Source organism: Fukomys damarensis, unplaced genomic scaffold (genome assembly GCF_012274545.1).
Source record: "Fukomys damarensis isolate Sample0158 unplaced genomic scaffold, DMR_v1.0_HiC HiC_scaffold_7, whole genome shotgun sequence".
NCBI lineage: Eukaryota > Metazoa > Chordata > Mammalia > Rodentia > Bathyergidae > Fukomys > Fukomys damarensis.
In genome coordinates, this window is record NW_022900919.1 from 7,178,169 (window position 1) to 7,206,024 (window position 27,856).

The following is a 27,856-nucleotide window of genomic DNA, read 5'->3' on the forward strand; positions in this document are numbered from 1 at the left end:
TGTTTCCCACCTCGCTTTACACCTGAGCACACCTGGCATGGGCCTCTGTTCCTGCACGGCGGCAGTGAGTGGAGCAGGGTCCGCAGCAAGCTGACGGCCCTTCCACGAGCTGCTGTCTCCCCATGCCTGTTTCCCTCTCCTTTTGCCCTTGGAGCCCCATCTGTGCGTCATCCTACTGCAGTGAGGATACCCAGCAGGGACGTTTGTGTTTGTCTCAGCACTGCTGCCACCAAACTCCCCGCCCCCCTCACCTGGGCTGGCTGTGCAGGAAAATGCCTGAGGTTGGGTCTCTCTGCGCTCTGGGGTTGAGAATCCACCTAGCAGGACCCCTCAGGTATTGCATTTGGAGGCAGTGGACAAAGCTCCTGGCAGCCCTGGCTCCCGGTCCACCCACTGGTTGTCCCGAGAGGGGCAGGTAGTGCTTGACAGCTGCGAGAGAGGCAACCCTGGGGAAGACTGCAGTAAGATAAGGGGGTTGAGGACACTCAGAAGGACAGCAGAGTCCAGCCTCACCTGACCCTGCTCCTAGCAGGGACAGGAAGTCGGCTCAGTAGCACAGAAATAGAGCAGCACTGGCTGGCGAGAGTGAGGTGCTGGGGGAGAGCAGCACAACCCTGGGCTGTAGGTTTGCACCTGGTCAGCAGGCGATCGGGAAGTGAGGTGAGTGGAGCAGAGCCCTGCTGTGGCGAGAGGACCCTGGCAGCACCTGCTCCTTCCTCCGTGTCGACAGGCATGTGCACAGGCTGAGGCGCACACAGGTACACAAAGAGCTCCCAAGGTGACTGGGTTTGGTGCCTTCCAGGGAAGCTGAAAGAATGGACCCTCGTTCTGTACGGCACAGCAGAGCACCCGTACCACACCTTCCGCGCCCATCAGTCCCGCTCTCGGATGCTGGAGCTCTCAGTGCCAGAGCCAGAGCCTCCCAAGGCCGCTGGGTCGTCCGCCCAGGCAGAGGTTCCCGAGGACGAAGAAGATTACACAGGTAACGAGCCTGCCGCAGGAGGAGTCGGCTAGCCTCCTCCAGTGTCGCTTTTCCACTAGAGCTCTCAAAGGTGGGGCCGCTCCTGGTGAAAGGTGGGGGTTAGGGTTGTGTGTCTTCTCTTGCCTGGAAACCCTAATAATGGTGCTCATTTGCACTCACACAGCTCCTCCCACCCAAGGCTCTCCTAATACTTTACAGACCAGTAAGTATGCTTCAGACCAGTAAGTACCCTTCTGACCTTCCCGGGCTGCGACCCCAAGTCCGCTTATGCCCGACCAGAACTGGGGTTCGCCCTGCGTAATTAGCCGCCTCCAAGGAGCCTCCGTTCCTCCAAGGCTCCCATCTCACAGCTCAGCCTCCTCCTGGCTCCCCTCTGCGTCCGCTTCCAGGGCCGGAGTGTGGGAAGGACACAGCTCCAAACCCGGGCCCAGGAAGGCTGGATTCCGTTAGCACAGCCGAGGCAGGAGCAGTTAGTGGCAGAGATGTGCCAGCTGCAGGGCTGGGGTTAGAGACCCGGGCGGTGCCACCCGGGAGCATCTTAACACTCACAGCGTATTGTCAAGGCAACCGAGAGCCAGAGCAGCCCGAAGAGGGCTTCGGACACCTCCACCTGCTGAGCTGGCATAGTTTTTATTTGCACCTGTGGTCAAATGCTCTTTCTTTCTGAGCCATCTCTCAGCGGTGTGTGTGACAACGGGTGTTTCCGGTTGGGCATATTTTTTAGCTAAATATTTTGACTACTCGATACACGATGGATGACATCTAAGAATATGAATGCTTTGGGTTATCTGATATCTTCTGAAAAAAATCATAACAAAATGGAGAATTCCAGCAATACAAATCAAAACATGAATTATGGCCGATTCCATTGTAAATTTCTGTTGCCATTCCTTTAAAATGGAGCATTGAATTATGTATGGACTAATCTGCTCTGTTTCCCCTTGTGATTTATAAACTCTGGCAAGATTCAGTAATTATTAATAAAGAGCTGATTTCTTTTTCCTTAAAAATTTGCTACTGATTCCAGCCTTGTGTGGTGGAACTCCACTGTCATGCTATTCTTCTCTCTAAATCACTCGGTCCATATTAGCACAGCCTGGATGGGCACAGGGCCTCTGTGGGGATGAGAGGGGTTTCTGGCTCTCAGGTGGGGCCAGTAACAGCAGAGCCCGCCCACTCGGAGCCCAGGACAGAGGGACAGAGGCAGTGAGAGGAGACTGTGCCATGGCACAGGAAGGGAAGGAGGGAGGAGGGGGCACAGGCGATTCAGAGTTAGGCAAGTGCAGGATGGGGCTCCCAGGATGTAGGGAGGCAGCCATGGGCGCATGGTGCCCTGGGGGTGATGGGCCCAGGCCAGCAGAGACTGCCTGCACCCTGTGGACTGGAGAATAGTTGGCATGTCAGGAAAGGCTAGGGAAGTCTGATAGAACAGTGGTCCTCGGCCCAGCAATGGGATGGGAGCAGACAGGAGGCAGGATTGGAGGAAATAGGGTTTCTATAAGGAGTGTCGGCCACTGCATTAGTCCATCTTCCGTTTCTATAACAAAATACCTGAAGTTGAGTACTTATAAAGAAAAGAGGTTTATTTAACTCACAGTTTAGGAGACTGGAAGTCCAACATCAGGAGAGCTCATCTGCCCAGCCTCTGGAGAGGGCATCCTTACATCACAGGCTGGCAGAGAAATGGGAAGGAAACCAGCTTTGTACATAAGGGCCAAGTGTGTGGGGGTGGCCTTGCTTCCTAACAGCTTGCTCTTGGGAGAACTAACCCGGTCCCATGAGTTACCTTAACCCCTTCCCAGGGCAGCACTTTAGTGACTGATTGCCTTGCCCTAGGACCTACCTCTTAAAGGTTTTTACCTCCTCAACACTGTCCCCCAGAAGACCAAGCTTCTTTGGGGGACACCCTGAGACATTAAACTAGATCAGGCACCTGGCCAGAGGCAGGCAGAAGAGCTTCCCTCTAGAGGGGGTGATCATGACCTGCACAGACAGTTGGCCCATGTCACTCCCCAGGAATGGGAGCAGAGAGGGCGGTCGGGGTCACTGTCCGGCCCGAAGGCCAGAGCAGTAGTGCTTTCCAGAGTTCCTGAGGCAAAGGAGGGTATGGAATCCTATTTGTTGGGGATAGACAGTGACATCAGCACAGGGTGGGGAGGGCTTGGAGAGCAGGGGGGCTGGGGGCCGGGGGTCCTCCAGGGAAGACTGCAGTGGCCACAGTACTGAGCCTGCTGGGACAGAGCTGTCTGGTGGCTACAGTGCAGGTGGAGGTACCCCAGGGGCCCTCCCCTGGAGTCTGCACCTGGAGTGGCCACATGGGTGACTCCAGGTGGGGTGGGTATAGGGAGCCCACAAGGATGCTGGCAGGGGAAATAAGGCAGGTTCCTATAAGAGAAGACAGAACTGCTGTGGGGATGGAGGGGACCCTGGGCTTTGGGAAAGAAGCCATCATTTAAGCAAAGGAGGAGGACTGGCTGGAAGGATGGCTGGGGACAATGTGGCCGTCCACACGGGACGGAGTTCTGGGACAGCTCTGCAAGTACACAGGCGTTATGTCCACAGCACGACCGTGTGGGGTCATAGGCTCTAGTCAGTGACGCTTGTCACAAAGACAGGGGTCTGGAATCGTTAACTCATTTAGGTTACACAGCGATTGAGAAAGAATCCAGACGTAGGGAACCCCAGCACTCAGAGAGGCTGAGGCAGGAGGATTGGAAGTTCAGCCCCAACATGTACAACTTAGTGAGACACTGTCTCAAAATTTAAAAGGGCTGGAGGTAGAACTAAATGCAAAGATCCTGGATTCAGTCCCCAGTACTGAAGAAGAAGAAAACAGATGAGGCCGAACTTGTAATGAGAGCAGTCTGTTATTATGTTCTCACTAGCACTTTTTCTGCAGCCAGCCACCGACTCTTGGTCCTACTCCAGGTCACAGTGGATGGGAGGTGCCAGTGCTCTTTTCTTGGGTGGTGTGAATGGTAAAAGTACAGCACTGCCTGTTAAACTCACCTGTGCCTCAGCATCTGCTCCACACATGGAACCCCAGTGCCCATTGAGAACTCTCAGCTTGCTTTCCTAGATCCGTTTGTTTGTGTATTTTTTAAATCTTGGATTTGCTCCACAGGGGGGCTGAGGAGGGGTCTTCTGATAACCCTGGGCCAGTGAACCCCAGGGAGTGGGGTCCCCTGTTAGCCAGCCTGGGCTGGTCTTGGAGAAAGGAGCTGTCATGCTAATAGAGGAAAGGAGGGATCGTCATCGTGGGTGGAAGTGCAGATTGCAACCTGCAGATCAGACAGGTGCTCACTCACAGCCAAGTTAGAGCTGTACTCAGACATCCTTAGGAGTGCTTGGGACAGGCGACACCAGCCAGGTGGATTTAATCCGCCGTGTTTCATGGGAGAGTTGGACCTGCATGTTTGGCTTTTAAAACGATTCAGCCAGAGAGCTACACACTGGGAGGTTTGTTTGAAGGTATTTTCTAGGCAGCCTCAGCTCTTGACTGGGCTCTGTCTTTACCTGACCTCTCCCTGGGGCCCAGTGCTGCCAGTGACCTCGATGCCATCAGGGAGTTCTGCTGCCCCTGCTGTGGGGGACCCCGGCCTGGCAGTGGGAACCTGATGGGACTGTGAAGGAAACTCCGCCCTGCAGAAGGGGCCCTGAGGGAGGGGTGCTGGCAGGGGGTGACGTGCATGGGACACCTAGGACATTCTGCGTGCAGAGGGCAAGGGTGTCGCATTCCCCCCTCACACCCACTCTTCTTTCATCCGTGTGGGTTTGAGCCTCTGCTCTGCGCCAGATGCTGCAAGCACTGGGGGAACAGCGGTGAACAGGCTGGACCACATCCTGCCTTTGAAGAGCCTGTGCTTAGAGAGGGAGGAAATCCGCTTGTCACCTCCGTGTCTCCCCCAACCCCACACACATACCCAATTTCATTATGATGGAGGAAGGTGTTGACTTTAGCGAGGAAGACAGACATGGCGCCTTCCTGGGTCCTAGGAAGAAAGTACCGCAGGGGAAGGAGAGAGAAATCCGTAGGTCACTGTATGGGTAGGGCTGAGCCGCCTGATGAGAAGGCAGGGGCCCTGTGGTCAAGTTCTTGTGTTTTGGGCTCAGTGGGTAAGTGAAAACAATGACACGATGGAGTGAGGCCTTCTAAGGCTTCCACTGTAAATGACCCAGGATTAGAACAGATACAAATCCAACCAGGTGAAAATTAACTCCAAAAGAGCAGAGCAATCTGAAGAGAGGAGAGGAGTTGACTCAGGGTGAGCTTTGATGACGGGGTGTGTGTAGAACACAGAAGAGGCCAGCAGTAAGCAGGGGGAATCTCCAACATCCCGGGACGAGAGGAGTTCACAAAAAGGAACAAGGCACACAGCGCCCACACTGAAAACTTGGGAAATTTCAACAAGCGTGAACCTTTGGGAGGGAGGCAGAATAGCCCAGGCCTAACCCTGGGAAGGCTTGCAGCTTCTTGAGCGCAAATGAAGAGGTCTCTGTGTGCCTTAGCAAAGACCCGTTGTGGGCAGCTGAGAATGAGAACTTTTGTCCTTCCCTGTCCCTGAGAAATTCGGGTGGCCAGCAAATTAGCTCCTCTTCGCTTTTAAACTCACTCCCCACACCTCCAGCAACTCAAACTTTGCAGTTTTTTTTCCCCTTCCAACAACTCAGAGGTCTTCATAATGCCCTGCTCAGCCCTCCCTGTGTCCCCTGACAGTTGTCTGAGAGGTTTCCCTGGGGCACCTCCTCACAGGAGGCAGAGTCCCACTGCAGTCTGGCTTCAGCCGTGTCACTTCTGCAGGCCAGGACGGAGAGGACACCTGCAGCCTCACCCCACCCAGCCTGACAGCCATGGGAAGCCGGCTCATCCCGTGCCTGCCCAGGGCAGGACCCAGAGGAGCTGTTTGCCACTGCAGTTCACAGCAACACAGAGACCACAGTTAGAAATTGGGGACCTGAGGGGCCTTGTAGGAAGACATTGGTGGCCCACCGCGGAGGGCACAAGTGAGAAAGGCCCAGGAAGAAAGCTGTGGGGAGGAGCCCCGCCCACCCCTCAGCCAAGCTCCACGCTCTCAGGACAGATCTTCCTGTGATGGCTGCACCTCCTGCTCTGAACCTGTGGAAATCCATCCTGGCAGCCAGGAGGCCACATTCACCCCCCACCCTAATGCCTAATTCTTGCTGCGCTGTCACACTTGGCGACACCCCAAAGCACCCAGTATGCGTTGCTGTGTCCTTCACAGGGGAAATGAGGGCACTACCTAGCTCCAGCATAAGGACTTGATGGAAATGAAGAACCCTAACAGGGCCGCTCCTGACCCTCCCTCCGCAACACCCCTAGGGTCCCATGGTCCCCATCTCTCCCTCACCTTGGTCCCCCCATCATTGGCTGTATTACTTGTCATGCTTTTTATAGATGTGTCCAACCTGTGGCCCACAGACTTGTGCCCTCCTTTTATGTTACAACAAATATTGCAAAAGGAAGTTATATTCCTTATATACGTTGATGATACTACGTAATTTATATGTGGCCCAAGACGATTCCTAAGCCAAGAGGCTGGACGCACTGGGTGGCCCTCTGATCCTGGCGTCCAGACTAGATCCTGCCCTCATAACATAGCCATCCAGTCCCACGGAACCCTGGCACAGGGGCCCAGGGGACCAGACTGATGGAGAAAGCGTCTCTCTGGATGAAAGGAAATGCTTGTTTCTTTAAGGTGTGTGCCATCCGGAGTGTGGGGACAAAGGCTGCGATGGCCCCAGTGCAGACCAATGCTTGAACTGTGTCCACTTCAGCCTGGGGAGCGCCAAGACTGGCAGGTAACGGGCTGGGGCTGCACCTGCACTTCCCAGAGCCCCACGGCATAGCACTGCAGTGCCCCGTTTCAAACTCAATCTGAGGGCCCGGTTGGGACTTAACACACTGCCCCAGTGAAGAAATCACATTGACGTTGACTGCTGCCGACGCGTAAAATTTTTAGTAAGTTTTTGTTCTAATCACACAAGCACTCCATGGCCATTACAGAGAGAGCAGAAGCTGTGGTTCTGTAGTGGTCACGGGAGAAACAGAAGCAGACCACGTTGAGTACACAGGGTTGCCCACGGGGGACTGCGACAGAGGTGACTCCAGGAGCCCGCACTGTCAGCCCCGGACCCAGCTGGCTGCCACAGTTCTTGGACTGGCTGCGGACTCTGGCTGGGTGGGGAGTTTTCCTGGCAGCCCCCTCAAAGCCTGTGGGGTCGCGTGCACCCCGAGTGAGGGCCCTGGCGCTGGCTGCAATGAGAGCCTGCTGTGTACGCTTGCTTCTCTGCTCCTGGTGTCACCACCTTCTCCCACGTCCCTGCCAGCCTTGCGTCACCAGGGCATCGATCCTCTCCTTCAGCACCTGCCCGTGCCGCACACACCCACCTGGCAACCCCACAGGCCGCTGGGGACACCCCTGGAGCTGCCGGCGCATGCGCGGCAGAGGTACAGGCCTGGCCCGGGGTATCCCAGAGTCCCCAGAGAGCGCAGTAAGCACAGCCCACCTCCCCAACCTCTGGGGCGCACTCCTCTCAGCACCCACAGTAGGGTTTTGCCAGAGCTGGAAATTCCAGAAGTCAAAGACCAACTCCACGGTGCCTGGAAAAAGCCAAACAGCCCCAGCGCCTCCCTCGGGCTGCTTCAAAAGGAAAAGGTGTTCTCACCTAGCCCTCGTCAGGAAGCCCTCTGCTGTCCTCAGCATGACGAAGGGTGGTACTCAGGGCTCAGCAGCCCTGGGGCCCTTGTGACCCCCACATTCCGTGATCAGGTGGGGTAGCAGTGCTCTGGGGAGATGCTTGCATGCAGCTGCCCAACCTCAGCCCCGCATCGCAGAGGCCCTCACCCATGTGTTCCCACAGGAAGTGCGTGAGCGAGTGCCCCCTGACCTACTTCGGGGACAAAGCAGCCAGGCGCTGTCGCCGATGCCACAAGGGGTGTGAGACCTGCTCCGGCAGGAGCCCAACTCAGTGCCTGTCTTGCCGTCGCGGGTTCTACCATCACCAGGAGATGAGCACCTGTGTGACCCTCTGTCCTGCTGGGTTTTATGCTGATGAAAGTAAGTGGCGTGTCGGGTGCACAGAAACGTGAGTCAGCTCCCCGTGTGGGCTGGTTCCTCTCTTCCGGGGGACTCTCGCTGGCCCTGTTTCTCCTGTACTCATTTCTGACCGAGGACCTCTCACAGGGGAGAGGGGCAGTGAAATGAAAGTGCTCACAGCTGGGTGTGCTGGCACATGCCTATAACCCCGGCACTGGGGAGGCTGAGACAGGTGGATCGCCATGAGTTCTAGGCCAGCCTGAACTACGTAAGTGAGACCCCTGTCTCACAAAGGAAGTGGGGTGGGGGAGAAAAAGGAAAAGAAAGAGCCCAGTCCTGTTAGCAGCAGCATCTCACCCGCACACCTGGCCAGACACCATTCAGAATGATGCTGACGTGAATTCTGCAGGCTGTGGAATTCACGCCTCTGCCACTACTGAGGAGAGGCAGGGAAGTGGCTTGGGTTACCCTGCCCGGCCTGAGTTCAAACCAAAAGAGGATGCATTTTATCCTGTCGTTTCTCCTCCAGGAAATGCTGTGCCAGGGGTCCTCTGGGACAGGACAGGTGCCCGGGGTGGGGGAAGGGAGAGGATGCGGCACCAGTTTTTGGAATTGGTGTTGGAAATGGGGGTAAGCCCCTCCTCGGAAGAGCTGCAGAGGTGAAATTGGGATTTAGAGGCAGGCAGAAGGTTTACCATCCTCTGGAAATGAAGGAGCCTGTTGACCATAGGAATTGGGTTCAAGTGGGATGGGTTGGTCTCGTGGGCACTTTATAGGCAGTGACTTGAAGAGGTGGCAGTCATCTCCTGGCCTTGAAGCCGAGAAAGGGTAAATGGTCCACAACTAGCGATGAGACTCAAACCCAGGTGAGGTGAGACTCGAACCCAGAGCAGCAAAGCCGGGTCGTCCCCCATCCTAGGAAAATGGGTGTGACAGACAGGGGACCTGTTTCAGCAATTCGCTTTGCCCAAGAAGAGACGGGAGAGTGAAGTGAGTGGAGGATAGCTCTCAAACTAGAGCAGCCACTGTGTTGACCTTGAAGATTTTGCAGGCAGTAGGCTTCCCATAGTGCTCCTGTCGGGGCCCTGCTGGGCTGAAGGGTCACTGACCCAGCTGGTGATGCCATCGCCATTTCTCCTGGGAAGAAAGCTGGGCAGTCATTACGACATGGAAAGTGAGCAACAGCCAGACTGCAGAGAGGAGTCAGAGTGCAGCAAGATGCCGTGGCAGCCTTTGCAAACTCCTGGGCCAGGCCTGCGTTCAGGCTTCTTCATTCCCACTCCCTTCCCAGACGAGAGTGAGCCACCTTGGTCCTCACCAAGCACCTGCTGCATGCACATGATGCTGCCTGTGGTCCTCCGGAGGCCGCACCTAAGATGCCACAAGCAGCCCTCGGCTCCCGGGCCCACACTTAGTGGTGGCGCACGGTGGTACTGGGTGAGGTGCCAACGTGACTGCCTTAGATAACAACTTCTGTAAATACAGGGGAAGCCAAGGGACCAGACTTGCCACAGGGCGGCCAGTGGCTTGTCAGCACTTCCTGCCTCACCTTCATTGCTTCCGAGTCTCCAGCAAAGACCCCACTGAGCTCTCTGGGTAGGGGTTCAGCAGCATCCCAGCCACCAGCAAGTTTATAAGGATTTGCCCCTGATCAGAATGTACTCAGCAAGCCAGGAAGGGACTTCAGGCCCTGTTGCATAAGCAGAGCTAGAACATTTCTGCTAGGGAAAAGGATCACTTTACAGCCTTATGGGACTTTGATTTACTCCAGAAAAAGAGTTGTTGGAGCTGTGACCCAGCACCTGAACATGGTTTGGATGTGGCCTCTGGCTGTTTTATTACCATGTCTCTGTGTCAGAGTCGGACACCAGGAAGAGCTATCCTGCTGAGCTACCTGGGATTTGATTCTTACCGTGCTGCCTCTTCCTCCTCCCATCTTTCTATTTCCTCCAGGTCAGAAACACTGCCTTAAATGCCACCCAAGCTGCAAAAAGTGCATTGATGAACCCGAGAAATGTACCATTTGTAAGGAAGGATTCAGGTAAACCTGCCCCCCATTCCTGAAATCTGAAGAGTGTGCAAGTGTTGTTGCGGTTGTTGTTTTGTTTGTTTTTCAGTAAAGACGCAAAGGGGCTCTTTTGGAGTAAGGAACAGAGGAAGAAACCTTGCTGAGCCTCTGCTCTTATTCAGGTGTTCTCACCAGTGCCCGTGTCACCTCTGCAGCAGCTGAGGGCGTCCATACAAACAGGGCGCTCCGCCATTTACCCGGGGGACACTAGGTGGCTGCTTCCTTAGTGAAGCTGATTTCAGCCTGCCCCATTCCTCCAAATCCAAGTCCTGGGGAAAAGAGAGTGCCCCTTACCCAAGTACCTGGGAGTCTTCAGCACGACCCCTCAAAGGGACACCTGCTGTCTTTTAAACCTGTTGGTTGGACAAAGCATGATTAGAAGTGAACAGTGAACTGTCCCCCACACACAAAAGAGCTGGAGGGTGAAGGAGACATCTGGGCCCCGTTCCCTACTGGCCGGGCAGCCTGAGAGTGACTGTCGCCTCTCTCTATGGACCCTCATCCCTGGGATAACTGAGGTGTCAAGCGGGGAAAGTTCCGTGGAACCTAGGAATCTTTTCCCAGCAGAGGAGTGCTGGCAAGTGCCAGAGAAGCTGTTCTGGTTCTTGTGGGGAACCAGAATCAGATCCTGGGCTCAGGAAAGGAGTCCTAGGGAGAAAGTGTGTCTTGGGCCATGTCCACACTGGAGCTACTCTAGGATCAGCGGTTCCAGCTGTGATGAGTTTTCTGAGAAGCATGCAGAGTCGGAAGACATCGCCAGCTATGATCCACAGCAAGCTTCCTTTTATTTCCTAATATCCTCATGAGCTGTGACTTCAAATCATTGCTGTCACCTTAAAGCAGTGAGAGCGGTCGAGCTTCTGCATCCCCGCCATCCATCTCTTTAGGGGCTAAACGCAGGCAGGGTTCGCAGGGGAGCATCCGTTATTAAATTTATGACAGAACAGCTCTGTGTGACGGCCTGGCACCATAATGAGGATGAGCCCCGGGTGCGTATCCACCGTTGGCGCAGAGGGCTGGCGAGCCTGCAGAAACTGCCTGCTAAATGCAGGTCTAGAAGGTCGGGAATGCCAGGATGTTTCTCCCACTCTTGCAGTTTCTCTTACTCTCGCATACTCTGCACAGCACACCTCCCCTCTGGTCACCCAAGCACGTGTGTTTCTCCCACGTGCACAGTGCAGCTCTCCCCTGGACATCAGTGCAGGGCCTCTAGCCGAGCTCAGTCCCTTCTCTGTCTAAGTGCGGATGATGTCAGATCCCACAGGCTGAAGGTTTTTCCCCAAAGTGCCCCTGCTTCAGATGCCAGGCACAGACCCCAGGCTGTGACCTGTATTTCTGACCAATAGGAGCTCCCACCGCCTTCTGGAATTCAATGGATTGCTTTGCTTCCTCGAAGAACTCGGGGAATGGCATTACTGACCTTTCTACATTTATCATAAAGGGTGTTTCAAAGGGAGAGGGTGACCAGCAGGTGGAATACATAGGACGAAGCCTGCAAGTGTCCGGAGGGTAAGAGCGTCGTCCGTCCCTGTGGAATTGGAGCGCGTTGCCCTGCCAACAGATGGACATGTTCTTGGAGGTTCTGTGAATTCTGTCGTTTGGGGTTTTGATGGAGGCTTCACCAAGGGGGTCTGAGTTACATCACTGGCCATTGGTGTTTAACCCTTAGCCCTTCTCCCCTGCTCTGAGGTCAGGGGCGGAGAGCTAAAATTCCATCCCTCTGATTCACACGGCAACTAGCTCCCTCCTCGGGCTGTCAGGAGTCCTCAGCCACCAGTCATCTTGTTAGTGTGGGAAAAGACACATCACTGTATTGATTTCCAAGGTTTTAGGAACTATGTACAAGATGAAAAGCCAAATACATATTTCTAATTATAAATCACACTATCACAGAGGGTTCCAAGATCTGGCAGGTGTGCCCCAGAGCACTTGTTCGATATGTTCAGTGGCGCACCCATTTAAAATGTGTGCGCCAGATACAGCATAATCTCAGATACTAAGGAAATCGTGGTAGCTGACATTTATTTACTCGGCCGGTGCCAGACACCAGTTTCGTGTATTTGCTCAGTGAGTCCCCCAAGCACCATTAAGCTGTAGGAGCATGTTAGCGGGAGGAAACAGAGGTGCAGAGAGGTCTTCCGGCTTGCCTGGGGTTGCACGGTGGGAAGTGGTAGAGCCAGACTGGCCTGGGTGGTCCAGGTTGGGCTGTGTCCCTGTGAGGCCTGGCTGGAGCCAGGGGCGCAGGGCCTTAGGGGGTAGAAGAGGAAGGTAGAAGCCACATCAAGCCGGCCTGCAGGTCCCAGGAGGAGATCTTATTTCAGGTTCATGGCAGAGCTCAGAAGCCTTCCAACAAGGGCGAAGCAGACGCAGACCTAGGGCCGAGGGTCTGGCTTATGGCTGACACTTCCTTTGCACACCTCACACATGGCAAATGCTGACACTTCTAAGGGAACTTGCCTGCGAAGGCTGCACCAGCGTGGCTCCGGTGGAACTCCCACATCCTTCCCTGCGTGCTGTGTTGGGTTGGGACACAGCAGTGAGGAGAAGCCAGCACAGAGCAGGAGAGAGCATGAGGCCCGGCCTCCTGTACCAGGACAAAGCCCGGGGCCTCCAGCTAGCTCTGGGACAGCATTGCCAGCTTCCATTACCTGGGATTCTTCAATGACACAAAGCACTGTGCTTTGGCAAATTTCATTTCCTCCCAGAAAGGTGTTGGAAGGCAAATCATAATTTAATTAGACTTTTGGAACAGATGTGGGAACCAGCTTCTCTTTCTTCTCAACAGCCTTGCACGGAGCAGCTGCATTCCAGACTGTGAACCGGGCACCTACTTTGATTCTGAGCTGATCCGATGTGCGGAATGCCATTCCACCTGCCAAACCTGCGTGGGTGAGTTCACAGCCTGCAAAGGCCTTTGTGTCCTTGGAGAGTTACAACCCGGGTTACCAAGGCAGATGGACTGGCTATCTTGATACTAAGAAAGCTTCTCATGGCCTTCTATGTTTATTACCTCATTAAAACACAAAGGCCAAGGACTGGAGATATAGCCCAGCGATAGAGTGTCTGCCTAGCGTGCACAGAGCTCTGGGTGTTGTCCCCATTGAGGCGGAAAAAGGGAGGGAAGGGGAGGGAGAGAGAGGAAGGGGAGAGAAGAAACACTATAAAAACACAAAGAGGGCCTGACATTTAGCTCAGTGTCGCCATGCCTGCTTCGTGAGTGCAAGGTCCTGACTTCAACCCCCAGAACCAAAAAATAAAATATAAAAAACATGAAGGCCCTCCCAGGGCTGAGAACAGGGAATGAGGAGTTAGTTTTTAATGAGTCCTGACTTTCAGTTTGGGAAGATGAAAAATGTTCTAGAGATAGATGGTAGCGATGGTTGCACAGCACTGTAAGTGTACTTAATGTCACTAAGCCAAATATTTTAAAATGACTAAAGTGGCCAGGTATGGTGATGCATGCCTGTAATCTTAGCCTTGTGGGAGGCTGAAACAGGAGGAAGGCAAATTGAGCCTAGCTCGAACAACTTAGTGAGACCCTGCCTCCAAAAAAAAAGAAAGAAAAAGAGAAGAGAAGAGGAAAAAGGTCTGGGAGGAAGCCCCATGCAAAAGTCCTGGGTTCAATCCCCAGTACTGTTTTTTAAAAATGGCTAAAATGGTAAACTTTGTGTCATATACATTATACCACAATTTTTAAGTTGAAAACAAAAGAAACCCCAAAATTGTAAAGGCCCTCTTTGAGCAAGCAGACTGGGTTTCCCAGCATTGGAACCCAGCCAGTCAGGGGATGCTTTCCCTGGAGGGATAAAGGATACTGGCTCCGCTCCTGGGTCATCTTGCCTGAGCTCTCGCCACAGCATTGCACTGAAAGGCAACACCGTGAAGCTTCAGGGGCCTTCAGCATGGGCAGGGATGGAGCTGGGTGGGGATGGTGAAGTTTTGAAAGAGAGCCTTAGTTCTTTATGCCTCTCTTATCTTGAACATTTTATCCAAAGAGGAAAAGCCTGCTATAAACAATTTTACATGTATTATAATTCCCCACAAAGATTATAGCACAGATGTCTCCAGGCACAGCTTTTATGCAGAGTGTATCGAGATTTCTTTCATTTTATTTGGTTTCATTTTGCAGTTATCTGCACACGTTGATTGAAACGCACGTTGAGTTTGTGGCCTCAGGTACATTTCGGATGACACTTCCTCCTTGGTCCTCCTTTCTGCCCTGGCACTTGGGTACATTCTGAGGGAGTCACCTTAGACTGTTTCTGCTGCACTAACAATTTAAAGGCTAGGTCTCTGCTGAATCACAGGTGCCACGATGCCATGTGATGGAAACTCCACAGGCTGGACACAGCCCTCCACAGTGTGGCTCTGGGGGCCCCCGCGTAGCCATCAGCTGTGCTGCCCAGGGGTGAAGGTGCCACGGAGCCGAGGGTGCGCAGCACCCCCGGGTGTGGACTGCGGCTGCACCCAGGCCGCCTGAGGAGGCCAGCCTTCCTCCATTCCCTCCTGGGACAACCCTGCAGTCACTGGGCTCAGCGTTTGGAAAAGCTGCCACTCCGGGCGGCCTCGCAGCTTTCCCTAGCACTTTTCCCAGTTGTCTTTTCCTCTGCGGTTTTTATTCTTTCTTTTAACCCAGGTTGTCTAAGAAGCATCACAGTTTCCACTTATTCGAATGTCACAATCACTTGAATCCGTAACATCCGGGCATGTGGTTATACAACTGTTTGACTTTAGTAACTCATTTCACTTCTTTTTCCAAGTCCCCAGACTGACTGCCTGACGACAAACAGCTTCATTGCGTCCCTTGTAAATTTTCTCACCTCGATCTGGGTCTGCTGCATCCTTTCCGTCACGTCACTCCACAGGGTGCGGGTCTGCAGCTCTCGGGGAGGTGTGTTCTCTGGGCCTCTGTACCCTCAGCCTGGCTTCTTTAGGCCTTGGCGAACACAAGCAGACTTCTGTTCCACTCCGAGTCACCTGGAAACTTCTTGTTCCACATCAGGCCTGGGTCCTGCTAGAAGAATCGGTTTTCAGCTGCCCCTTGAACACCTAGGCTTGCCTGGCCTCCACCTTCGGTTTCCACTCTCAGGGTTTCCACCACTGCCCACTACCCACCCCGGAGCCTAGGCTTGGCCATGGGTAGGGTCAGGGTCGGGCGTGAGTGGCAGGTGGCATCTGGGCACACCGCACCGTAGCACATGCAGTGGGTGACTTCATGGGAAGGAGCCTCTGTCCCTGTCCAGGGTGGGTGCTCAGAGCTTCCTGGCATGGAAGTTGTGACCCATGTAGGTCACCCATCCACCACTGGGTGATACAGTGGGCTCAAGCCGGCTGCACTTACCCATCCAGGACATGGGCATTGCTCAGCAGCTGGCAGCAGTGGCAGCAGGTTCAGGAGCAGTGCCCTGCGGGAACAATGTCCCAGGTGGCAGTGAGGGTCAGCCCTGGCACATGGGCATCCTGTGCCTGTGAGAGCACAGCACGAAATAGATCCAGAGAGAGATTTTAGAAGCAAGGAAAATGTTTTCTGTCTTAGGGCGTGTGACAGCATGTTTTTCTTGCTTTTTTTCCCTTTGTTCTGGGCCCTGTGGATGACGCTGTGTGATGGGCTCCTGGCATCTTAACAGTTCTGCTCTTACTGCTGTGTCCGTGGGTGCTTCGAAAGTGCTGAAAGCCGACAAAGCTTTGTGACTCAATGGAGTCCTGGAGACAATTTGACTGAATCATAAAATTCGTGATTTTAGTAGTTCTGAAAATAGTTTGCATAGAAAATGTGTATTTAATCAGCATTTGTATTGTAGTAGAACGCACAACATAAAATTTACCATATCAACCATCTTTAACGTGTTTTAATTGACACAATATTTGTACTTACTTTGGGGGTACAATGTTATACTGAAAGACATGGATTCAGTATGGGATGTGCAGGTCAGGGAAATGAGTCTTTCCATCTCAAATACTATCATTTTGATGATAATATTTCTCTTCTAGTTATTAGTTGTAGACTCTAGTCGCCCTGTTGAGCCGTGGGACAGTAGAACTATTCCCCCCTCTAACTACGTTTTGGTGCCATGTCCACCCCCTTGCTGCCCCACTGTGGCCATTTGTAGATGGATAGTTCCAAGCACATTCATTTTGTTAAGCAGCTGTCTCCACCATGCATCTCCAGAGCTTTTTTATCATCTTCTCCAATTGAATGTATAATCTCCCTTTTTTCATTGCTGGGGGCGGTCAGCCTTGGACCTCACATAGGCTAAGCAAGCACCCTGCCACTCAGCTGTGCCCCAGCCTATAACCAACTTCTTACAAGTTATAATTATCACGTATTAATTGTACCCGTTAATGGGCTTCAACATGGCCTTTCCATACATGCATATTTCTCACTTCTCCATAATCGGGGAGTCAGCCACACCCAGGGTGGGAGGTGGGGGTGCTCTCCACTGAGACTGGCTGCCACCTCCACTGCCCTAGCTAGGAAGTAGGAGCAGTGGTGGCCACCCCCTTGGAGTCAGTGAGCATGTGGGGCCCGCCAGCTGTGTAGGTGGCCTGGGTTCTCAGGCGCTAGAGCAGGCCTGGGTGAGGCCGTCAGTCCTGACCCTTGCTTCTTTCCTGAACCTCTCAGGGCCCAGCAGAGAAGAATGTATCCACTGTGCGAAGAGCTTCTACTTCCAAGACTGGAAGTGTGTACCCGCCTGCAGCGAGGGCTACTACCCTGAGGAGACGCCTGGCTTTCCCCACAAAGTGTGTCGAAGGTACAGTCTTCCCGACTCGGACCTGAGTTCTGGGAGGTTGTGGTCTGCCATGTCTGGTGGTGGAGCAGCCAGAGAACCCACACTTAGGGCTTTCGAACAATTCTCAATTAGCTGTGTTAGAGAAGAGTAGAAGACCCCGAGCATCTCCTTACCGCCAAGCCACTTTCAGTGCAGTCGGCACACATGCATTTCCGCCTCCCTCCTTTCTGTCCCTCCCGTGTGTGTATGCGGTGGCTCTGGACCACATTCGCTGTGTCTCTGGGCCGTGCAGCATTTCCTGTTCCTGTTGGACAAGGACTGTTAAACGAGAAACCCTATGCTGTGGTCCCCGCTGTCTTGCTGACAGTTGCCCCATGTCAAGACATTGTGTGTTCAGGGTGAGAGCAACCGTGAGCTTGAAGGCGACCGTGGGGGTGTGACGGCAGGGTGGGCTGTGAGGGACAGGGGAGAGACCTTTCTGAAAGACACTTGGAACCCAGGAGGGGTGGGGAGGCCTTGCTTAGCTTCCTGCTCCCAGTAGGGAACCTCGCAGACCAGGGAGTCTGCACCCAGGCGGAGCTGAGAGCTGCTCTGCGCCGTGAGATTCCCTTAGAAACAAATGACTGCACAGTGAGTTGAGTAGACACCAGGGCCTTGTGCACGGGGGCTGATTGGAAAGGAGATTGACCACTGCCCCCCAGCCCAGCTGAGTCCTGCGCAAGACCCCAGGCACAATGAAGGAAACCTTTCATTTCCCTGCCTGCTGGTTTCCAGATAAACTAAGGATGGCAGCCCAGGGAGAACTTGGAACTAAACGTTGATGATGGCTTTCATGTGTCAAATGCCCGGGATTCCAAGGGATGTTGCCTGAGCAGTGCCCACAGGCCTTGGTGTCCCCGGCCCTCAGGAAATAGGGAGTGGGCAGCCTCCACAAACTCTTCTTGGGTGTGGAGGGGTCAGGAGAGTCCTGACGGGAGTGGCCCTGACAGAGGTGTAGAAGAGGGTGGCTGTGGACACAGCTGTCGTTCCAGCATTTAGCAGGACAAAGTTGCAGGGTGACATAGGTACCACAGAACCAAAGGCATCTAGAAAGCCTTCTGGCCAAGAGACCAGCTGCCAGCACAGTAACCCTGACCTGGGAAGCAGAAGCCACGAGCACTGGGGGTGGTCACCCCCCTTCTAGGGCAGCATGATGCTGGATTCTCCTGGGCTTCTAGATGAGAGCCTAGGCTGGCCGCCACTGTGCACTGAGCCTGGTGGTCCCACACAGAGAACCCAGATGAGCCCACTGGGGCTTCAGCCTACAGAACTGGGAGCTGCTGAGCTGTAAATGATTCTATTGGATGCAGAAATAGAAAACCGAGATACCTGCCATCCCACCAAGTTCGGTGAGGTTGTACCTGAAGGAGAGAGGGAGCCATGGTCTATTTCTTCTCCATGTAGCCCACTCCATACTGCAGTCATTCATAGCTGAGACAACCCTCAGCCGAGGCCTGGGAGCACTGGCCCTGGGGGCTCCCGGACAGCTGACACTGGGTGATGGGCTGGGCTCGGGCCAGGAACACCTCAGGGAAACATTGAGCCCTGTGCATGGCCCTCGGGGAGGTGCAGGGACTCGTATTGGGAGACAGCATGACAGGAGCCAGACCCCAGCAGCAGCTCCCAGAAGCCCACCAGGAGTAGCAACCTGAATGGCGAACCCCCAAACCCTGAGCTCTGACCTCAGGGAAACTGGGAATAAAAACCAATCTCTTCCTGTCTGAGGGGTGCGGCAGTGGAGCACCCCGGAGGCTGTGTCCTTCTCCATGGTGGGGCTGAGGTGATTCTCTACAGAGCCATCGATGAGCAAGGGAGAGACCAGGCCCTGAATCAGACCTCCCAGAGGGGCGGCCAGCCATGTTCCGAGCATGGACCCCACTGGGCAGCCTCAGGCACCGCAAGCCCCTGCACAAGCCCCCTGAGTTCCACTGCAGGGCCTGTGTCCCGCTAGCTGGCAGCCGTGGGGGAGTCAGGCAGGGTGTGGGAGCACGGTGGGAGCCCGGTCACTGCAGCTGGCCAAAGTGGCCAAACATTGTGGCCAGCACACAATGTTTCAGGAAAGGGCCAGGAGGGCAGCAGCTCAGGCCTCTGGGGCCTCCTGCCTCCGTCCCAGCCACTGCAGCACCGAGCAGCCATAGACCGGAGTGAATGAACATTGATTCCTGTGAAACCCCTGGGTGTGGCCCTCCGCTGTGGTGCAGGGACTGTCCCGAGTCATGGTGCTCTGCATTAGGAGCCCTGGGTCCCAACTGGGCCGGGACTGTCCGGGAGGGCCAGGAACTGTAAGGGCATCTTCCCTCCCAGGGGTAGGGGGTGTGGCAGCCGAGGACACCCCAATCCTCAGGCCAACTCCACGATCAGGATTGTCAGCTCCCTGGGTGGAGTTTGGCCCTGACCCCAGGACTGCAGCCACTGCAGCCAGGCAGCTTCCGGAGGCTCTGGGAGCCACGTGGGGTGGGGGAGGCTGGGAACGGGTGTCCAGGGGAGGCACAAGGACCCTGGGGACCTGCCCTGCGCTGTGCTCCTGTGCGCACTCCTGCTGGCTTCGCCCTCCGGGGCAATGATGCAGTCAGACAGGAGCAAGGACACCCCAGTACAGCTCCTACCAAGAGTTGAGGGTCCAGAGGGCTTTGCAAAGGGAACCCAGAGTGCTCAGGCTTCTGCCCCAGACCTAATGGGAGCCTGGCTCTTCCCACAGGTGTGATGACAGCTGCCTGAGCTGTGAGGGCTCCAGCCGGAACTGTAGCAGATGCAAGGCGGGCTTCACGCAGCTGGGAACCTCGTGCATCAGCAACCACACGTGCAGCAACGGTGAGCCCCAGAGTGGCCCTTGGGGCGGCTGGCGGAGCACAGCCCACTGGCCTCTGGTCTCAAGAGAAAACAGGCATGGCAGCCCCTGAAGAGGGTGCTCACCCTGCTTTGATTGACCATCTAGGGCTCCTGAGAGCCTCTCACATTCTCTGGAGAGACACCCTGGCCCCCAGCCCAGCTGCTGCTTGTCAGTTTGTTGAATGACTCTTAAAAATGGTTTTGTTCTTGTACCATTCCCACCCTCAGGCCCCAGGCCCCAGGCCCCAGTAGCAGCTTCCCTGTAGGAGAGGTCTGACCTCGGGGGTCAAAGCCAGGAGGCTGGGGGCCGTCTCAGTCTCAGAAATAAGAACTAAGAAGGAGAGTTGAGGCCCACTCTTAGCAGCAGGGGTCTGAGCTCACATGAGGAGCCCCATATCTGTTTGTGGGAGAGCCTGGTTCTCCAGGGCACAGGCTGGGAAGACAAGCTCAGAAGGGGACAAAACACAAAAAGGGAGTTCTGGGCAAGGGGAAGGGTGGGCAGAAGACTCTGTCCTGGAGGCCTGGTGCGGGGCTGTTAGTAGGTGGGCTGTAGCAGGACCCTGTGGCTCAGCAGGTGGCAGGGAGGAGCCGTATAGGGCCAGAAGCCGATGGCCCTGTGGTGTGGGAGTCCTGGCATGCGCTGGCCCTGCCCTGCCTGAGACAAACCACAAGGTGGCCTCCTTGCCTTGCTGTGGATTACTTCGTTGGTTTGCAGGATCTTGTCCCTTCAAAAGCCAGGAGGCTTCCTGTTTGGGAAGTCACCTGCTTAGACTCTATACCCAGCCCAGGAAAGTGGGGATGCCACAAGAGGGCCAAGGTCCCGCTAATAACAGTGCTTCCCACCGAGAAGGCAGTGGACCTGTTGCTGTTCCCCTCACCGGCAGCTCTTCCACCACTGAGACCTGTCTGTCTGCCTGGCTCTCACCACTTGTCTCGTCCCCACCACTCCCTGTTTGGGTGTCCCCTGGACCATGGCAGCAGCCTGCATTCCTGCCTCACTCTAGCCCTGCCTTCCTGTGTCCCCAGGAGTCCTTCTCCTAGGCCTCTGGCCAGCACAGGTGTCTGAAAGACAGGTCCACGTGTGCACCAAGGGCCCCACCTGGAGCTCCCCCTGCCCCCATGTGAATCCCCCTTGTCACTTAGACTCAGCAGGAGCCCCTGTGTACCAGGTGCCACCTCTCCAGGGAAGCGCATCGCACGAAGGGGACCCTGTGTGTCCTCTGCCTGGCGTACAATCAGTGCCCAGCGAATGTGGCACAGTTCAGTCTTAACGACTTCCGAAGTCTGACATTTCGCATCCTTCTCCCAGCTGATGAGACCTTCTGCGAGATGGTGAAGTCCAACCGGCTCTGCGAACGGAAGCTCTTCATCCAATTCTGCTGCCGCACATGTCTCCTGGCTGGGTAGAGGCACCGGCTGCCCTCAAGGACGGAGCCCCTCCTGTCCGTCCATCTGTCCATCCACCTCCCTCCAGGCTTTGGTCGGAGCCTGTTCCAGGGCGGTGCCTTGCATCTGACAGCTTTATCTCCCCAGGACCCAGGTCCTCCCTCAGCACTCCGGGCACCCAAGCCGGTGGGTGGAGGTCCTTAAGGACGCGCCCTAAAAATAGAAATGACACCCTCTCGAGCTCTGCTCGCTGGCTACTGTCTTCTGGCAGACTCAAAACCGTGACAACATGAATTCTGAGAATCCACAGCTCCAGCTTCAGATCCTAAGTTTACTGAATCTTCAAGACCAAAGCAGAAAGGAAAGATGCTTGGCATCTCTCTTCGCCCTCCTCCGTGCTGTTGTGCAAGTCATCAGGTGGGCAGGACATGGGGCGTCCTCATCGTGACCAAGGGCCCAGCTGCCTACCTGCGCATCCCTGCTGCCGGCCGCTGAGCAGCCCGGGAGACCCATCGGTCAGACTATAAATAAAACAGGTTCCGGGGCATCAAACCCATGACCACTGGGGACAGAATCTGTTTCTATGCAGTCAGCTTCTTTGGGAACTGCAGAAGCATCTTGGAAAGTCCACTGCCAACCCAGATGGGAGGTTCTTCCTCTCTGCAGCCTTCTCCTGGCAGTGAGCCAAGCTGTCCTCCTGTGTTCAGTTCTGAAGGTGTCTCCTGGGCCCGAATGACCACCTCTACCTGGAGCGGAACCTTCTGAGGAGGGTTTTGGGACCACACAAAGACACCCCGATCACCGAGCAGTTCCTCTTAACAAAATGTCAACCCAGCCCTCAAGTCTTGATCATCCGTCCCTTCCCATTTTACAGAAAGGCTTTTAAAACACATGTGGCCTCTGCCCTTCGGGAGACGTGCTCTCGTGGCGGATCTCCTGTGTCTGCGTACAGCACACGCCTACCTGACACAGCTGGACTTACTTCTGCCAAACCTGTGTAGGCATTTTATAAGCTACATGTTCTAATTTTTACCGAGGTTAGTTATTTTGACAAATATTTCATATATTTTCATTGAGATGCACAGGTCTGCTTGATCAATTCCCGTGAATATGGGAGTAACATTTGCCTTAAATTTTTTCAACCTCGTCTCTCTCCATGTTGTCCTGCTCCCCTCTCTGACTGTAATGCGTTTGCCTCGTCACTTGTGAGCTGGTGTGAGCCCAGCTGTTGTCTATTGAATCCACAACTCTGACAAAGAAATCAGCAAAGCGAAACAATGTTAACCCTAAATTAATAAAAGAGTTAACATCCCACAGCAGAGGAGCCTGTATTTCTTTTCAAGGCACAAAACATTAAACCTGAGTGCTGACCAATGGATTGAAAGAACATCGCTTTGTGGTTTCTAGTTCTGTTGTGGGTTTTTTGTTTTGTTTTGCTTTGCTTTGCTTTGTTTACAGTATTGATGATTCAACCCAGAGCCTCTGCTCTGAGCCTCATCCTTAGCCCTTTTATTCTAATTTTTATTCTTTTGAGACAGGGTCGCACTAAGCTGCCCAAGCTAGGCTGGAACTTGTGATCCTCCTGCCTCGGCCTTCTAAAGTGCTGGGGACAGCACAGTGTGCCACTGCGCCCACCTGAGGATCTGTCATTATGTGAAAGGTCTTCTCTAAGCTTTAATGAATGTTACCATAGGGAGTAATAGGGAAAACCCAAGGTTCCAACGCTAGGATGTCCTTTGGCAAAGAGATCCTGTTTGGGCCACCAAAGCCCAGTTGGGTGGAGGGGTAGAGTCCCCAGATTTAGGGTCCTCTTCCTCCCATCCATCAGGGTGGGGGGCCCTCCATATCCCAGATCAGTGGTGGCGAACCTATGGCACTTGTGCCATGGCTAGCTATTTGGTATCACTGCAAGCTCTAAAAGGTTCGCCATCACTGTGTGAGCCTCATCCCTACAGCATCAAAGCATTAATTAGGCCGCAGCTCATCTTTGGCACAGGGACTGAACTCCCTGCACCCGTGGGTTATGTGCTTTGTGGGTTTTCTACTATGGCTTGACTGTGAGGTCAGAAGCCAGTGGAATCCTTTAGCTGCAGATAAAGGAAATGTGCCAATTAATACTGACTTAGGAAGAAACAAAAGTGAGTAAGGACATTGTCTTAGGAATCCAAGGTTGATTCACAATTTGGGGGCAGGCTGTGGAGGGCCCTGGAACCCTGGGGCCATCATTAAATTTGGACATGGTTTGCACAGCAGCTGTGCCCTCTCTCTTTAAAAGCTGTTTCTACCATTGATGAGACAGATGACCGCCATCTCTCCCAGAATCCAGCCCCTACAGCAGAACTTCTGGGTGTGTTTCTTGGCTCTGCTGTCCCCAGGATGGGACTCTGGGAGCAGGCCTTGCATTGGTGCTCACCAGTGCACCTGTGGTGGCCACAGGGATAGGCACGCACAGCAGAAGGTGGCTTTGGGGAGCTCTGCCAGAGGAAGGGAGAGATGTGCAACAGTCCTGAAGGGGCTCGCCATACAATGGCATGGCCCACCACAGGCGCGAACTGACGCACTTGGCAGCGGAAGACAACAGAGGAGTGTTTGCCAGACTGTCACCGGGACTACAGAGATATCCACAAGGAGCGCACCTCCCCTGTGAGCCTGGCTTCCAATGAAAACCAGCAACTTGCTGGTGCAGGGCACCATTTAGCCCCTAGAACCCAGACATGAATAAATACCAGTTCTTTGTCCCTTAACAGCTTACAGCTGAATCGGGAAAAAAAAAAAAAAAAAAAAAAAAAAAGAGAAAAAAAAAAAAAAAAAAAAAAAAGCTTTCTAAATCTCAAAGAACACCAGTTAAAAGATACCAAGCAGGCAGCCTTGGGAGCACCTACCCTGGTGGCAGTGGTTGAGCCAGCCAGTGTGTGGGGCCAGCTTCCTGTGTCAGAGTGTCACTCCACAGAGGACCAAAACAGCCACGGTACAATTTTAAAATGAGCTGAATTTCCAGCAGAGGACATTCTTGTGACTTCACCGGCAGGTTCTTTGGCACCTTACAGAGCATATCCCCATTGCTCCCAGGACAGGGGGTACTTCACGTGGCGTGACTCTTCCAAGGCCTGGGGAGAATTTCACTTTTGTAGAAGACACACTGTTAATGGGAAGGCAAGAGGGCACAGCTTTTAAAAATTAAAGGACAACATGGTCCATGTTTCCAAGTAAAGCCAGCTCTCTGATCCAAGGACGCCACCTGGTGGCTGCCTCCAGCATTAAGCAAAGTTGATGGGGGTTCCTTTGGTTTATGTTCCATTGTGTTTCCTTTCATTAAGATGAGGTTGCTTTCTGTAGTCCATGCTGGCTTTGAACTTCTCGTCCAGATCTGACTAATGGAAATTGTTTGTTTGTTTGATTTTTGAGACAAGGTCTCACTATGTGGTCCCAGCCAGCCTTGAACTCACTATGTAGCACAGGAAGGCCTCAAACTCACAGCAATCCTCCCGCCTCAGCCTCAGGAGTGCTGAGATCACAGGCTTGCCCCACCATGCCGAGCTTGTTTGGTTGGTTTACTGAGACAGGATCTCACTCTGTAGTTCAGGTTGGCCTTGAACTCAGTATGTAGTGCAGGCTGGCTTTGAACTGGCAGGCTGTGGCTTCTCAAATGCTGGGATCACAGGTGTGCAGCATCAGGTAACCATGTCCAGTACTGGGCATTGAGCGTACTACACAAGTGTCCCACTACTTAACTACACCTCTGGCTTTATTTTTGTTTTATTTATCCCTTTTTATTTTGAAACAATCACAAAGCAAAGTTATAGAAAAGCTGTGCATATAGCACAAAAATATTTTCCTGCACTATCGGAGAGTAAATTTCTGAACTGACACCTTATGACCCCACTTGAGTGGGTATTTCTTATGAATAAGAACAGCCATTAGAAGCAGGCCATCTGCTTTGCTGTTTCTGCCATCCAACCTTCGACTGGGTTCTGCTTCATCCAGGTGTCTCAAAAATCCACTCAGCAAAGTGGCAGCTCAGAGTCGTGCTTTGTACCCACTCACCGTGCTTCTTGTCCCTCCGTCTTCCTTCGATTCTCGTGACCTCGAACTTTGTAAAGACTATAGGCCAGTTACCTCTAGGACACCTCTCCGTGTGAGTTTCTCTGAGGCTTCCTGGTGTTTCTGCTCACAGCATTGCCCAGTATCTTTGACATGGATCGTACAGAACAAACTGTGGTCCTCTCATTCCCGCAGGGGGTACATGATTCCATCTGTTCCACTACCGGGGATACTAGCTGTGATCACTGGATTAGAGCTTACTGGTTTTGGCTATGAAGTCATGCTTCTAAAGGAGATTCACTATTGCCGCTTTTTAAATATTGTGCTAAAGATCCCAGCCGAGCCAGGAGTGGTGGCCCACACCTGTAATACCTGCAGCCTGGAAGGCTGAGACAAGAGGATCACAGCCTGGGAAATTTAGCAATTTAGAGAGAGCCTGTCTCAAAATAAACATTTTTCAAAAAGACTGGGGATGCAGCTCAGTGTGAAGGCCCTGGGTTCAGTTCCCAGTGCTAGAAAAAATAAAGTATGTATGTATTACAATGTTCACAGGTACACTATTTATAGTAGTTCCAAAATGGAAATTATCCAAATGTTCATTAACAGCAGAACTGACACATTTTAAAATAGTCACACAATGAAACTCCACATAGCCACGAGAATAAACAAACTCTACCTATGAGGTATGATCCAAAAATACTGTGAACGTTTAATTTTTTAAAAAATTAAGACACATTGTAATTTAGCCCTTAAAAATCTTCCCCTCACTTACCACTTTCCAAAGCAGTTCTGGAAGTCCTCTTTCATGAGTGTCTTTAGTTGCACTGTGATGGCTGCCTGAGTGTCCTGGATCAGTTCAAAACACTTACCTTTCACGGTCATTTTGACTCTGGGGAAAAGTCACACAGTACCAGATCTGATGATTAAGGTGAATGAGCCTGATAAGGTGAATAATGTTTTATGAGCCTGATTTCCATTGGATGGAACTTAGCAGCCACCATAATTTTTAATCACATCTTGAAAAGACACTCAGGAAAGTAGACTTCCCAAACTGCTCTAGAAATGGTGAGAATAATAAAGTAGGTGTGTCCAAAGGAAAGTAGAGTATTTGGAAGGAGGGGCTCAATGGCATGTGTCTCTTGCTGTAATAAAGGTCTAAAAGTTAAACATTTGTCATATTTTTATCTCATATATAAAAGTTAGAAACTTATATTCATCTAATGCCATTATTGAGTGGAAAAGATGGCAGCAATGGTAGCACATGCCTATAATCCCAGCATTCAGGAGGCAGGAGGATTGCCACAAGTTTGAGACCAGCCAGACTACAAAGTGAGTTCAAGGCTAGTCTGAACTACATAGAGATCCTGGCTCAAAACAAATAAACAAATTGCTAGGGGTGGTAGTGCACACCTGTAATCCCAGCTGAGGAGGCTAAGGTAAGAAGATTGCTGTGAATTCAAGGCCAGCCTGGGCTACCTAGTGAGTTCAAGGCTATAGTGGGCTACTTAGTGAGCTCCGGTCTCAACAAACAAACAAACAAACAAACAAAGAAATAAAAAAAGGAAGGAGAGAGGGAAGGAAGGAAAGAAAATAGGAACAGGGAAAGCTGGGCATGGCGGTGCACATCGATAATCCCAGCCACTTGGGAGGCTGAGGCAGGAGGATCGCTGTGAGTTCCAGACCAACCTGGGTTACAGTGAGTTCCAGGTCAGTCTCAACTACATAGTGAGACCGTCTTAAAAAACCAAAAAAAAAAAAAAAAAAAAAAAAAAAAAGGGAACAGGGAGATAGATCTTGTACTGCAAACATATACCAATAAATTTTTTAAAATAAACTTTACAATTAAAAAAAAGACTGAAAAAGGAAGCCACAGAGTATATATGAAGAAATCTCACACACGAATAAGAAAAAGCAGATCAACAGAAATAAAAGGGGCAAGAAACTTTAATGGGCACTTCACAGAGAAATATATCAAAGCAGACAATGTACATACAAAATGATCCTCAGCCTTTATTAGTTATTAGAGAAAAGTCAATGAAAGCAACAGTGCAATACCTCATCACACCCAACAGAATCACTATACTTCTACACACTACATCAGAATCATTGAAATTATAAACACAAGACCTATGAGGCTGAGGTTGGAGCCACAAAAACTCATACAGTACCTCCCTGGAGCGTAGTTTACCATAACTGTGAAGCTACCTATTGGCGCTGCCATACTCCGTGTCCCAGCAATTTCACTTCAGAAGAAACTAAATTCACAGCAGCATTATCCACCACACCCCTAAATTGGAAACAAGACAGGCTGGAGGACATAATGAGATCCCATTTCAAAATAAAAGGCCACGTGCTGCGGGGGTGGCTCAGCGGTAGAGCGCTTGCCTAGCCGGAGGGAGGCCTTGGGTTTGATATTCCCAAATATACAAAGCAGTTTGAACAAGCCAACCATCGCTGCGTGCAACTTGGAAAGACACCCGACGCAATACAGGTTCAAAGAAACAGACAAACACGACCCTGGAATATTCTATTTATATCAAAAGCAAGCAAAAGGGACTGTGCTGTGGGGACCGCGGTTGCCTTCGGGAGCAGAGGGAAGTTTCAGGGCCCCGCGGCCCTTCCTCCTGGGGCAGGTCCCTAATGGCCGCCCAGGATTCTGCACGGGTATTTCAATGTCCAACTGCAATGCTGCTGTGTCTGGCGGCGGGGTGGTGCCGGAAGC

At 52.8% G+C, this 27,856-nt stretch overlaps 1 protein-coding gene across 1 annotated transcript in view; it reads left to right on the forward strand.

The window, feature by feature from the left end:
- The window catches only part of Pcsk6 (proprotein convertase subtilisin/kexin type 6), a 144,021-nt gene extending 121,888 nt beyond the window's left edge, over positions 1-22,133 (forward strand). The window contains exons 14-22 of the mRNA XM_010611088.1: positions 803-982; positions 1,146-1,184; positions 6,700-6,802; positions 7,865-8,061; positions 9,994-10,081; positions 12,894-12,997; positions 16,731-16,860; positions 19,577-19,689; positions 21,017-22,133. Coding sequence (XP_010609390.1) covers positions 803-982; positions 1,146-1,184; positions 6,700-6,802; positions 7,865-8,061; positions 9,994-10,081; positions 12,894-12,997; positions 16,731-16,860; positions 19,577-19,689; positions 21,017-21,114 — 1,052 coding nt within the window. The 3' untranslated portion in view covers positions 21,115-22,133. The remainder of the gene's footprint in view (positions 1-802; positions 983-1,145; positions 1,185-6,699; positions 6,803-7,864; positions 8,062-9,993; positions 10,082-12,893; positions 12,998-16,730; positions 16,861-19,576; positions 19,690-21,016) is intronic.
- Positions 22,134-27,856: the final 5,723 nt, after the last annotated feature.